At 46.5% G+C, this 14489-nt stretch overlaps 1 protein-coding gene across 1 annotated transcript in view; it reads right to left on the bottom strand.

Annotated features, from left to right (window-relative positions):
- The window catches only part of TSPOAP1 (TSPO associated protein 1), an 864237-nt gene that overhangs the window by 411508 nt on the left and 438240 nt on the right, over positions 1-14489 (bottom strand). Inside the window, exon 14 of the mRNA XM_030186055.1 lies at positions 7447-7556. Coding sequence (XP_030041915.1) covers positions 7447-7556 — 110 coding nt within the window. The remainder of the gene's footprint in view (positions 1-7446; positions 7557-14489) is intronic.

Below are 14489 nucleotides of genomic sequence, written 5' to 3'. Positions count from 1 at the left end.
GGCGTGAGGATTCCACATCCTCATTGGTACTGAGGAGTCTCGATGACAAGCGTCGAGCGAAAGTGAAGAAGCACCGTCCTAGTTCTCCTTCGACACATGATGCCGGGAGCTCCGGGGCGTCGAGGGAATTGGTAACCGAGAAGTGTCGGTGCAGAGAGGATCGCTCCCCCTCTATTCAGGAGGTGCCGATTCGTCGGTCTTCTGGCAGCCCGGTACCTGCTCCCAAGCCTCGACAGATTCTGCCACCGGCTCCTCGCAGCCTTGTCTGACAGCGGCTCTCGAAGAGCGCATCAGGGCCCTGCTCCCAGTGCTACTGGAATGATTCCTGTGCCAGTCTGCTTCGGTGTCGTGGGTAATTGCGCCTTCCGTACCGTCTGCTACAGCGGTATCTGGCCCTTCGCCTGTGGTGAGGTCCCCGACCTCGGTGCCGCCTGCGGTATCAGTGTCGACTACCACCCAAGTCGAGTCCTCTTTGACACCGGTGGAAGAAGCTTCACCGCAGTCCAGGCGGGCGTCGACTTCTCGGCACCGCCATCGAGGATGTCGCTCCTCGGCGTCGACGCAGGCTCAGTTTCGGACTGCTCTGAGGAATGTTTTGTCCGATACTGAAGATGAGCGTTCGTGGGAGGAAGAGGAAGATCCCAGGTACTTTTCTTCTAACAAGTCCTATGGGATTCCCTCTGATCCTTCCCTCCACCAGAAAGGAGATTTTCTCCACCAGAGAGTCTATCCTTTACCTGCTTTGTCGAGGAAATGGCTACGGCTATTCCCTTCCCTATGGAGGTTGAGGATGAGCCCAGGGCTGAGAAGCTCGAGGTCCTGGATTATCCTTCTCCGCCTAGAGAGGATGCAACGGCTCCTTTGCATAATGTACTGAAAGAAGTCCTTATGTGAAACTGGTTGTTCCCTCTAATCCCGTGATCCTGAAAAAAGCTGAATCCCAATATCAGATCCACAGTGAACCTGGTTTGATGAGGTCTCAGCTACCTCACAATTCCATGGTGGTTGACTCCGCCCTCAAAAGAACCAAGAGCACTAGGGACTATGTCTCGGCGCCCCCAGGTAGAGAATCTAGAACCTTGGACTCTTTTGGGAGGAAAACATATCAGGCCGCTATGCTCGCTGCCAAGATCCAGACTTACCAGCTCTTCACAAGCGTCCACTTGCGGAACTCAGTGAGGTAACAGTCCAGCTTGCTTGATGCACTCCCTCCAGAGCAGGCCGAGCCGTTTCGCCAGGTGGTCATACAGCAGAAGGCGTGTCGAAAATTCCTGGCCAGGGGTACGTTTCACACTTTTGATGTAGCATCCAGGTATAGTGATGTGCAGACTCTCATGGCTGCGTGTCTCTGACCTGGATCATTCAGTCCAGCAGCGGATGGCGGATGTTCCTTGCCGGGGGGATAACGTTTTTGGTGAGAAAGTAGAGGATCTAGTTGACCAGATCAAGAAGCATAATGATGCTATGGATTCTCTCTCCTGCCTCATCCAAGAGGTTATTTGGAGGGAAAAGGAATGCCTAGGAGTGGAGGAGTAGCCTAGTGGTTAGTGCAGCGGACTCTAATCCTGGGGAACTGAGTTCGATTCCCACTGCAGTTCCTTGTGACTCTGGGCAAGTCACTTAACCCTTCATTGTCCCAGGTACAAATAAGCACCTGTATATAATATGTAAACCGCTTTGAATGAAGTTGGAAAAACCACAGAAAGGCGGTATACAAGTCCCATTCCCTTTCCCCCCTTTCCCTTTCCCTCCCTAATCCTATGCTAGGTGTAGGTACACTCCTGCTTCTCGGCAGCCTGCCCAGGCTTAGTCCTAGCGTGCTCATTCTTGTCAACAGCGTGCGCCTAAGACCACTGCAGCTCCCCAGCAAAAGCAAGGGACGGGCTTTTGACTGGCTCCAGTTCAGCATAGCCTCATTAAACGTGTCCGTACCGGATGACTTGCTGGTTGGGGGGAGGCTAATGTTTTTTCACCAAAGGTGGCCTCTTACGACCTTTGACCAGTGGGTTATTCAAATTGTCCGGTTAGGATACATTCTCAATCTGGAATCCAAGCCTCCAAACTTTCCTCAGGAAACTCAGTCTACAGCTCCCAGCACAAGTAGGTACTTGCAGAGGAACTCTCCGCCGTTCTAAAGGCCCAAGCAGTCGAACCCGTTCCACCAGGAGAAGAAGGGTTGGGATTCTATTCCAGGTACTTCCTTCTGCAAAAGAAAACAGGGGGGATGCATCTCATCCTTGACCTAAGGGCCTTGAACAAATTTCTTATCCAAGAAAAATTCAGAATGGTTTACCTAGGCACCCTTCTTCCCATGATTCAGGAAAATGATTGGCTATGCTCTCTGGACTTAAAGGATGCTTACACACACATCTCGATACTTCCACCTAACAGGAAGTATCTTCGATTTCGGCTGGGAACACAGCACTTTCAGTACTGTGTACTGCCTTTTGGCCTGGCGTCTGCGCCCAGAGTGCTTACAAAATGCCTAGCTGTAGTTGTAGTGTCTCTACACAGAATAGGAGTGCATGTGTTTCCTTATCTCGACGATTGGCTGGTGAAGAGCATCTCGAAGGAACGTGCTCTGGAGTCTATGCGAATGATTATTCATGTGCTGGAGCTACTGGAGTTCGTCATAAATTATCCCAAGTCCCATCTCACCCCAGTCCAAAAATTGGAATTCATTGGAGGTCTGCAGAACTCTCAGACAGCTCGAGCTTATCTCCCCAAGGCAAGGGTGGACAACCTTCTATCCCTGGTGTCCATGGTTCTAGCGTTTCAGCAGGTCACGGCTCGGCAGATGTTGAGACTTCTGGGGCACATGGCCTCCACAGTTCATGTAACGCCCATGGCACGTGTACATATGAGATCAGCTCAATGGACCCTAGCTTCCCAGTGGTTTCAAGCTGCGGGGGATCTAGAGGATATAATCCAACTGTCCACTGACTTTCAAATTCTCTTCAGTGGTGGAAGATTCGATCCAATTTGACTTTGGGGCGACCATTCCAAGTTCCTCAGCCACAAAAAGTGCTGACGGCTGATGCATCTCTCCTGGGGTGGGGAACTCATGTAGATGGGCTCCACACTCAGGGAGCCTGGTCCTTTCAGAAAAAAGGTCTGCAGATCAACCTCCTGGAATTAAGAGCGATCGGGAACGCTCTAAAGGCTTTCAGAGATAGACTGTCCAACCAAATCATTTTGATTCAGACAGACAATCAGGTTGCCATGTATTACACCAACAAGCAGGGGGGCACTGGATTTCGCCCTGTGTGTCAGGAAGCCGTCCAGATGTGGCTTTGGGCACACCGTCATGGCATGTTTTCTCCAAGCCACTTATCTGTCAGGCATAAACAACAGTGTGGCCGACAGGTTGAGCAGGATTATGCAACTTCATGAGTGGTCACTGAACATGGGCGTAGTCTGCAAGATCTTCCAATCGTGGGGCACCCCCTTGGTGGATCTTTTTGCCACTCAGATCAATCACAAGGTCCCTCAGTTCTGTTCCAGGCTTCATGCCCACAACAGACTACTGTCAGATGCCTTTCTTCTGCATTGGGGGACAGGCCTTCTGTATGCTTATCCTCCCATACCTTTGGTGGGGAAGATTTTGCTGAAACTCAAGCAAGACTGCGGAACCATGATCCTGATTGCACCCTTCTGGTCGTGTCAGATTTGGTTCCCTCTTCTTCTGGAGTTGTCCTCCGAGGAACCGTGGAGATCGGAATGTTTTCCAACCCTCATCACCCAGAATGAGGGGTCGCTTCTACAACCCAACCCTCCAGTCTCTGGCTCTCATGGCCTGGATGTTGAGAGCTTAGAATTTGCCTCCTTGGGTCTTTCAGAGGATGTCTCTCAAGTTTTGCTTGCTTCCAGAAAAGATTCCACAAAGAGGTGTTACTCTTTCAAACGGAGGAGGTTTGCCATCTGCTGTGACAGCTAGGCCCTAGATCCTCTTTCTTGTCCTACACAGGCTCTGCTTGAATACCTTCTACACTTGTCAGAGTGTGATCTCAAGACCAACTCCGTAAGAGTTCACCTTAGTGCTATTAGTGCTTTTCATCATCGTATAGAGGGTAAGCCTATCTCTGGACAGCCTTTAGTTGTACACTTTGAGAGGTTTGCTTTTGTCAAAGCCCTCCTTTCAAACCTCCACCAGTGTCATGGGATCTCAACGTCGTTCTCACCCAGCTGATGAAAGCTCCTTTTTAGCCACTGAATACCTGTCCTCTGAAGTACTTGAACTGGAAGGTCATTTTCTTGGTGGCTGTTACTTCAGCTCGTAGGGTCAGTGAGCTTCAGGTTTTGGTAGTACATGCACCTTATATCAAATTTCATCACAACAGAGTAGTCCTCCGCACACACCCCAAGCTCCTGCCTAAGGGGTGTCGGAGTTCCATCTGAACCAGTCAATTGTCTTGCCAACATTCTTTCCCCGTCCTCATACCTGCCCTGGTGAAACAGTTTGTATACCTTGGACTGCAAAAGTGCATTGGCCTTTTACGTGGAACGGACAAAGCCCTTCAGATAGTCTGCCCAGTTGTTTGTTTGTTTCGATCCCAACAGGAGGGGAGTTACCATCGGAAAACGCACTCTCTCAAATTGGCTAGCAGATTGCATTTCCTTCACTTATGCCCAAGCTGGAGGGCCATGTCACGGCTCATAATGTTACAGCCATGGCTGCATCAGTGCCTCACTTAAAGTCAGCCTCCATTGAAGAGATTTGCAAGGCTGCAACGTGGTCATCATTCCACACATTCACATCTCACTACTGCCTTCAGCAGGATACCCGACACAACAGTCGGTTTGGGTAGACAGTGCTGCAGAATCTGTTCGGGGTTTAGAATCCAACTCCACCCCCCTAGATCCATTTTTGTTCTGTTCTAGGCTGCACTCTCAGTTAGTTGTTTATGGTTTCAGGTCAATCTATGTTATGTTCTCACTGTTGCGAGACCCAATTGACCAATGTTCATTGTTTGAGTGAGCCTGGTAGCTAGGGATACCCCAAATGAGAGAACAAACAGCCTGCTTGTCCTCGGAGAAAGCGAAGATACTTACCTGTAGCAGGTATTCTCCGAGGACAGAAAGCTGATTGTTCTCACAAACCCGCCCACCTCCCCTTTGGAGTTGTAATTTCTTTATTTGCTTTTTGATTAAACTGAGGAGGTATGCTCACACGGTGGGCAGGAAATCAGTCCACACGTGCGCGGTGCGTGCTGCACGCGCACCAGAAGACTCTGGCAAAACTTTGTTTATATTTTGCTTGCAAAATGCCGATTTCTGGGCCGACACGGACTTCGACCCACATGTGAGAACAATCAGCCTGCGGTCTTCCGAGAATACCTGCTACAGGTAAGTATCTTCGCTTTTTCAGCATCCAGTTTACTTTCTTTCAAAATGCCACTCCAATTTTCTCTAATAGCTTGCTTTCAAGTTTGATACTAAGTTCTGAATGTTTTTTAATTCAATTTCTAATGAACATTTCTTTGCTTGCAACACTTTGTTATGGTAATCTATAGCCATCAAAATCTTAAGCCAGAGAGAGCATACAAGGACACACTGAAATGATTTCAAATATGTCTGCAGTCAATCAGTTTCAAATATGGTCTCAGGTCTATGTTTAGACTTTCCAATTCCTCAAGTGCTTTCAAAATACCTTTGCAGATGTGCAGCTATAGGAGTGTGCTTTCAACCCTTGCAGACCAAAAGGTGTCCAACATTCTGTGCAATGAATCACTGATGTTTTTCATCAGTATTTCCAATCTTTGAAAGCCTGAAGCAAATAGGGAATATAGCTTTTCGACAGCTCCGAAAAATGGTCACAACCTGAATACCACTTTCTGCTGCCTAGACTCCACACAAATTTAGACTGTAGCAAGCACAGGATGAAAACTCACTCGATTGATTTATTCTTAATATGTGAGCTTTAGCACAAAGTATTTGCATAGTCATATTACTATGGTAATGATATTAGCAAAATTGTAAGTTTTATATTAAACTGTACCTGTTGTACATTGCCTTGAGTGAATTTCTTCATAAAGACGATTAAGAAAACCCAATAAACAGGCATTCTAATTAAACCTCTGTTGTCTTGAATCGGGGGGGGGGGGGGGGTGAGGTGAGAACATATTACACTGAAAGTTGGGGAATAAGATTGGTGGGGTTACGTTTGGGGTGAGGGGTTATCTAGAAAATATCTTGTCTTGATTTTCCTATCTGTAAGAATGTGATATATAAAACAATTCACTCAGCTAATTTATTCTATCAAGGCACCAACATTTGGAACTCTCTTCCTAAATCAATCAAGTTTACAGATGATTACCTAACTTTTAGAAGTCTTCTAAAACACATTTCTTCAGTCTGACCTTTCTGAATACAAAGAACTCTATTTGAATTTTACCCACACTCTTTTCTTAATTTTGTTCCAAATTGAACTAGAGTCTCTTTCGGGCTAATGAGAAGAGAAGAGAAAGAAAGACAGAAAGAGGACCTCTTGCTTAAGTCTGATGTACCTTTGTGTGTTTTATTCCCTAGAACGGGTTAAGGATGGGAAGGAGCATCCTTTGGGTTGTAATATTGTCTCAGTGGGGAAGAATTAATTTTTGACTTTCAAGCATCGGTAGTTTTATAAATGTTATTGTCTCTGTTCATATTAAAATTGAGGAAGGCCATAATATTCTAAGCACTCCACAGCCATGATTTGGTGGGGCTGAAAATAGGTAGGGCTTAAACGGTAAGGAAGGGGAAGGAATGATTATATATTGTTAAAAAATTGTTGTACTTGTTGAATTGCATAACTTTTCTTAAAATAAAAATTATTAATGTATGTATGGGATAAACATAAAGGAATCCTGTTCCGAGAGAATGGATCCTCAGAAGCTTAGCTGAGATTGGGTGGCATAGCCGGTGGTGGGAGGTGGGGCTGGTGGTTGGGAGACGGGGACAGTGCTGGGCAGACTTTTACGGTCTGTCCCAGAGCCGGTGGGGGGGGGCGGGGATAGTGCTGGGCAGACTTATATGGTCTGTGCCAGAGCCGGTGGTGGGAGGCGGGGCTGGTGGCTGGGAGGTGGGGATAGTGCTGGGCAGACTTACATGGTCTATGCCCTGAAAGGACAGGTACAAATCAAGGTAAGGTATACACAATAAGTAGCACATACGAGTTTATCTTGTTGGGCAGACTGGATGGACCATGCAGGTCTTTTTCTGCCGTCATCTACTATGTTACTATGTTAACAGCAATGAAAACATTCACACACTTGGCTGTTACTAATGCTGGTATTGTATATGCATTCTAGACTACAGAACTTCTCCTAATGCTGTATTTACTGAAGTGGGGAACTCAGTTACTACAGTTTTAATTACTACCACTAATACTAAAGTGCATTAAAAACTCATATTAAAATGTGTTCTAGTGTAATTTAGTAATAGGCTTACATATGTTCCATCACTCACCTTCATAAAAGCCATCATCATCCATCTCCCCATAGATGTAAACATATTCTCCTGCTGTCAATGGAAGTTCAGCTTCAGGGTTCTCATTTGGACCGTCAAATGGATTATAGCTGAGGAAATAAGCATTATTAACTGTTATTACTGCATTATGCAATTCCTTTAACGTTATTATATAGTAAACAGAAAATAGCAGCCAATTCATGAAATATTTGATTACTTGAAAATTATCATGAGATGTTTCTTTTCCATATGGCTGATGTAGAAGAACAGTGACTATACACAATAGAAAAACATCACTCTCACACCCCTGCTTTGTTCTGTCTTTTATCCTCCACTCAGTTTTTGTCTCTTTTCTGTGCTGACATCTAAATGACAGAAATGTACATATTTAATTGAATTTCTGATCTGAAGATGTTACCTTTGAAAGTTAATCACATATGTATTAGGTTAGTCCAATAAAAAAGGTAAATGTTTTGTTTTATTTCTTTGGATTGAAAAATAAAGTACAAACACATTTTGAAAAACACCAATTTTTTTTTATCTTCAAAGAACCACTAATTAGATGGAACGTGAACGTGAACACCTACATTTACGATTTATAAACACCTAAGAACAGAAGTCCTAAGAATAGATGTTTTCCCCTTTAAAAATCGGAACTGCAAAACCAAAGCATAAAAAAACAAAAAACAAATCACAGATCTTGTAGGTCAGGAAAAAGCAAGGATAAAAATCTGAAAATCAACTTTCCTGTCCTCAAGAAAGCGAAACTGCTCACCTGAAGCAAGTGTTCTCCAAGGACAGCAGGACACATTATCACAGATTGGGTGACACTACAGAAGGAGCCCTGTCTATTTCTTCTACAGGCCTCTCCCCCTGGTGGTATGGGCCAGTAGAAAAGAAGAGGATTCCTCTGAGATCATATCCTGGTGCAGAGGGCTGAACCTTGATGCTCTTGGTAGGCAATCTGGAGGGAGTTCTTCCACTGGTCTGAGGTTATAAGGCACCACCTGACTTGGAAAAAATTCTGCTTGCCTCCAAATGGTATCCTGTGAGGAACATTCAGTTTTATGGTGATTCTCTTGGAGCCAGTTCAAAAGCTTCTGCCCTGCTTCGACTGGGGATCCAGCTAGGGCTTCTGAGTCCGCTGCTTCAGAGGGCGGGAGTGGGACACATGGGACAGCAGGAGGAAACTAGATGGGGTGAATCTGTGCGTTTCTGGATAGTAGGAACCCTTCCGACTTGCACCCAAAAACCTCAGAGAAGTGAGGCAAAAGAAGGAAAGGGCCGAGACAGATCATTTAAGCAGATAAAACCATATTGGCCTATCCAGTCTACCCATCCATGCCATCTATTCTCCCTATCACTTTCTTAGAGATCCTATGTACTTGTCCCAAGCTCTCTTGAATTCAGATACTGTTTTCATCTTCACCACTTCCATCGGGAGGCCATTCCACAAATTCACCACCCTTTTCAAGAAGATTTCCTCAGGTTACTTCTGAGTCTATTCCTGTCAGGTTTTCAGGTTCAGAGACAAATGCAGACCCAAACACTTAAAAGAACCCTGCGCCCACCGAAGAGGGAACTTCGATCCCCACTCTCACTGTACGCCTTCCACTGAAGGCAATGCCAAGGATTTGGAGTAATTAAGACGGAACCCTGCGAAATCTCCAAACTCCCTAAAAAGTTCCAGAAGAGCTGGCAATGAGCTACTGGGCTCGGTAAGGTGCACTAACAAGTCATCTGCAAAAGCGGAAAGGAGGAACCCCGAACTCCCAATCGGCACCCTTTTGATCTCTGGATAGTGCAAAATTTCCCGAAGGAGTGGGTCCAGGGACAAGACAAACAAAAGAGGGGACAAAGGGCATCCCTGCCTAGTCCCTCTGTGGATCCAGAACGATTCTGAGCGCTCTCCATTCACCCATACATAAGCCCGCGGTTCCAAGTAGAGGACCTAAATGGCGTCTAAGAAAAACTCCTCAAAACCATAATGTCTTAAAACAGCAAACATGTAGGACCAATTCACCCTATCAAACGCCTTTTCTGCGTCAAAGCTGACTAAAAGCGAAGATAGACGTTTCTGGGCTACCACCTCCAAAGATGCCAGGAGAGATCGAATATTTTTCACTGTAGTCCACCCCTTCACAAATCCCACCTGGGACTCATCAACCAGTGACAGGAGAACCTTTGCTAATCGATTGGCCAGAACATTAGCATACAACTTAGCATCTACGTTAATAAGAGAAATCGGCCGATAAGATTCCGGCTCTACCGCATTCTTCCCCCTCCTTGGGTATCACTACAATTTGGGCCTCGTTAAAAGTATCTGGAATCATTCGGACAGCCACCATGGAATTGAACAGAGATATTAGCGGCACTTTCTTTATCAAAAAACTGCTTGTAGAACTCTACCCGATAACCATCTGGTCCTGGAGCTTTGTGGGAAGCGCACTGCTGCAAAGCCAACATTAACTCCCCCTCCGTAAAGGCTGCATTCAGCTTTTCCCGTTGACGTTCAGAGAGCCGAGGTAGAATTAATTTATACAGGAGAGGAGGAGTGGCCTAGTGGTTAGTGGACTTTGGTCCTGGGGAACTGAAGAACTGAGTTCAATTCCCACTTCAGGCACAGGCAGCTCCTTGTGACTCTGGGCAAGTCACTTAACCCTCCATTGCCCCAAGTAAGCCGCATTGAGCCTGCCATGAGTGGGAAAGTACGGGGTACAAATGTAACAACAAAAAAAAAAAAAGTACATGTCACTATCCAGCTCATTCTCTGCATCACTAGCGAACAGCATTTTATAATACTGAGCAAAGGCATCTGCTACATCCACGTTCGCATGGAGGAACCTTCCATTTTTCCCTTTTAACTGCAACACGCAAGTAAAACCCCCCTTCTTATGAAGGATCCGTGCTAACAACCGTCCCGTCTAATTTCCATGTTGGAATAAACGATACTTATAATACAGCTGGGTCTTAACCGCTCTATGGTGCAACAATTCATTTAACTCTTTCTGTGCCTCCAACAAAGCCTCCCTGCGTACAGACGTAGGCGAGCGCCCATAAGCTCTCCGCAACCGCTGAACCAAGGCTCCCAGTCTAACAATTTTCCCATCTCTCATCTTCTTAGTTTTCGCAGAATATGAAATAATGTCTCTGCGCAGCACGGCTTTCGCTGTTTCCCAAAACAGGGCCGGGCTGACCCACATGGACTCCATTACGGTATGTGTAACCTTCCCATCTGTCTCTCAAATAAGCTTGGAATTTCAGATCGCGCACAAGCTCCAAAGGATATCTCCATACCCGACTGTGCGGCCCCCTCATTTGATCGAGCAGAGTTAACCAAATCAATGCATGATCGGATACGGCATATGGTCCAATCTCCGCCTGCTGCACTTGAGAGAATAAGACACGGGAGACAAATAAATCTATACGTGCCTGAGAGCCATGTGCCCGTGAAAGATGGGTGAAATCTCTTTCGGACGAGAGCAAAACCCTCCACACATCTACCAGTTCCAAAGTTTTACACATTAACGACAACGCCCTGCAGCCCCCCCCCCCCCCGAACTCTGGACTCCCGGATTTGAGCAGTCCATTGAGGAACCAAACGCTAAGTTAAAGTCTCCACCCAAGATCAGGTCCCCCCCAGTGTGCGGAGACAGCCTCCCAATTAGAGCCTGAAAAAAAACTCCCACTGAAAACATTAGGGGCATATACATTGCAAAGCACTAATTGGCGACCAGCCATCTCCGCTTCAACCAGAACCCATCTATCATCAGGATCTGCCTTGGTCGATTTTAGCTGAAGCGGGATGTCTTTCCAAAAAATAATCATCACCCCTGCTTTCCTCCCCACCTCGGGGGCCTCCACCAGAGATCCCACCCAGCTTCTTTTAAATTTGGCATGCTCTCCTGATGACAGGTGAGTCTCCTGTATAAAAGCAACATCCGCCTTCTGCCTATTTAGCGCTTGTAGCACCTTAGTACGCTTGATGGGCGAAGTGACCCCCCTCCCTACATTCCACGAACATATTTTAAGTGATCCTATGGACCCAGTAATCTTATTTTTATAGTAGTATGGATCTTCTTCCAAAACAAAAGAGGATGCCTCCCAGCCCTTGGCCACCCTCTCAGCAGCCACCCATTCTGACAACCTTTCCTCCAAACTATGTCCAAATATCTCACCCCCTCTCCCGACCCATCCCTGTCAGCGCCCCTCATGGCTCCGATCAAGCCTAACCACGCGAGCTCCCTCCTCACCCATTCAAAATACAATTCCACCAGCACTCACTCCTTCACCCTTTCCTGAAAGGACATCCGTAAAGACCCCACACCTATCCCATAACCCCAATGTCCAGGGATCCCATCCCAACATATAGTTTAAATCAGTTTCCTGATAGTTCTTGCCAAACTTTAACAAAAATAAAACATCATCCACTCACCACCATCCCAAGTAAACCAAACCTAACCGCATTGCAAACTATTTAATAATTCTCCCCACTATTCAAAAGTTCACTTTGGTGCGCTCACAGGAGTGCCTCACCATCTCACCAAGTCTCTAACAGTCCAGGCCCTCCAAGCCTCTGATCCAACCTCACGTGCCAGCAAAGCCAGGCTCTTCATGCTGGCCCCTCAGCAGCCAGATCTTGTTGTGCAAATTTCATCGTCTACTCCGCCGTAACATAGTAGATGACGGCAGAAAAAGACCTGCATGGTCCATCCAGTCTGCCCAACAAGATAAACTCATATGTGTATACCTTACCTTGATTTGTACCTGCCTTTTTCAGGGCATAGACCGTACAAGTCTGCCCAGCAGTATTTCCCGCCTCCCAACCAGAACTGCTGGGAACCCTGATACCAGATTTTCAGCCGTGCAGGGTATAGTAAGGCGAATTGAATCTTTCTTGCAAACAGAAGCTGGCATACATCCCGGAATGCTTTGCGCTGCAATGACACTGCCGTTGAGAAGTCCTGAAAGCAGCGCACCACTGAGTTTTCATACTTAAGCTGCCCCAATTTCCTGAGCGCTTGAAAAATATCTTGTTTACGCGCAAAGCTCAGCACTATAAAAATCACCACTCTGGGACGCGAGTCTTCCTTGCGCACGGGCCCTAGTCTGTGGGCACACTCCACTTGCAGTGAGCCCATTGTCGACTTTAACTGAAGTGTTGTAGGGAGCCAGGATTCCAAAAAGGATTGCAAGTCAGCCTCTCTGATAGATTCTGGCAAACACACCATCCTAATGTTGCTCCTCCGAGCCTGATTCTCAAGGTCCTCCAACTTTGCTTCGACCCGCTCCACCTTCTGTTTCAGGGCTTTACCCGACGTCTCCTGCTGCTGCACCGAATCCTCTACATCCGACAGTCTTTGCTTGTATTGGGCAAACTCCGTCTGGATACCACCCAACTTATCATCGATCCCTTTTAGTTGATCTGCGATCTTTTGCAGTTTGAGGTCTACTAATGTTTCCAACATGGCAGAAACCTCTGCCGCTACCTCCGTGGCCCACGCGGAGCTCACAGTCGGGGGACTCCCACTATCTGCATCCGCCATCTTTTGTTCTGGGATCCGGCTTCGCGCCCCTTCCTTCTTCCCCGATTTGGCCGCCATCCTCCGCTCCTGCTCACTTTCCGTTTGCACAGAAGCTGCCGCAACCCTTCCCCTGCTCACCAATATTTTCTGAGGGAGTGGGTGTAGCGCGGTAACGGTTTAAAACTCAACGAGCTGCAGGTAAGGAGGGAGCTCTGCACGACGACTGCCACTTTCTAGCAGTGCATCACGTGATCCTCCCCCACATACATTTTTAAATGTCTATCATATATTCCCTCTCCCACCTTTCTTCCAAAGTATACATATTGACATCTTTAAATCTGTCCCCATATGCTTTATGACACATACATATTTTTGAAGGTGCGGTCTCCAGAATTGTAAACAATTTTCTAAATGAGGTCTCACCAGTCTTTTATAGGGGTATTATCACCTCTCCTTTTTCTTACTGGCCATTCCTCTCTCTATGCACTCAAGAATCTTTCAAGCTTTTGCCATCACATTTTCTACCAGTTTAGCCACCTTAAGGTCATCACATATGATTATATCCAAGTCCCGCTCCTCTTTCATGCACAAAAGTTTATCACCCTCTAAACTGTACCGTTCCCTCGGGTTTTTGAAGCCAAATGCATGATCGTGAGTTTTTTAGCGTTAAATCTAAGCTGTCAAATTCCAGACCATTCCTCAGGCTTTGCTAAGTTCTTCCTCATGTTATCCACATCATCAGTGGTGTCTACCCTATTACAGATTTTGGTATAATTCGCAAAGAGGCAAACCTTACCAGAGAGTCCTTCAGTGTCACGATGGTGACTGTTTCCTTGTCTGTGCTCATCTAGCCCTCTGGTGGCCAGAACATTCCAGACTTCAGCCTAGTTCGGTCCATATCTTCCGGGCTGCCAGACTTGCTTTTCTTGTTTGTGCCTGAACAGCACCCGCAGCAGCCTTGTGATTCCTGCAGCTGAACTCCAGCTGCTGATGGGTTTTATTAGCCACCTGGAAACTTCTGTGTTTGCCTTTGCATTGTCTAAGGTCCCTGGTATGTTGGTGTGCCTGTTACACTTCTGCCTCGTCTGGTTTCTTGTCTGAGTGTCTTGTCCACTTCTAGTCAGTCTGTGTGTAGTTTAGCTTAAGTACATAAATACATAAGTAATGCCACACTGGGAAAAGACCAAGGGTCCATCGGGTCCAGCATCATGTCCACGACAGCGGCCAATCCAGGCCAAGGCACCTGGCAAGCTTCCCAAATGTACAAACATTCTATACATGTTATTCCTGGAATTGTGGATTTTTTACAAGTCCATTCAGTAGCGGCACATGGACTTGTCCTTTAGGAAACCATCTAACCCCCTTTTAAACTCTGCCAAGCTAACCGCCTTCACCACGTTCTCCGGCAATGAATTCCAGAGTTTAATTACGCGTTGGGTGAAGAAAACTTTTCTCCAATTTGTTTTAAATTTACTATACTGTAGTTTCATCGCATGCCCCCTAGTCCTAGTATTTTTG

This window comes from Microcaecilia unicolor, chromosome 13, assembly GCF_901765095.1.
Source record: "Microcaecilia unicolor chromosome 13, aMicUni1.1, whole genome shotgun sequence".
Classification (NCBI taxonomy): domain Eukaryota; kingdom Metazoa; phylum Chordata; class Amphibia; order Gymnophiona; family Siphonopidae; genus Microcaecilia; species Microcaecilia unicolor.
Note: the sequence above shows the minus strand (reverse complement) of the source record. Positions and strands in the feature narration are given on the sequence as shown.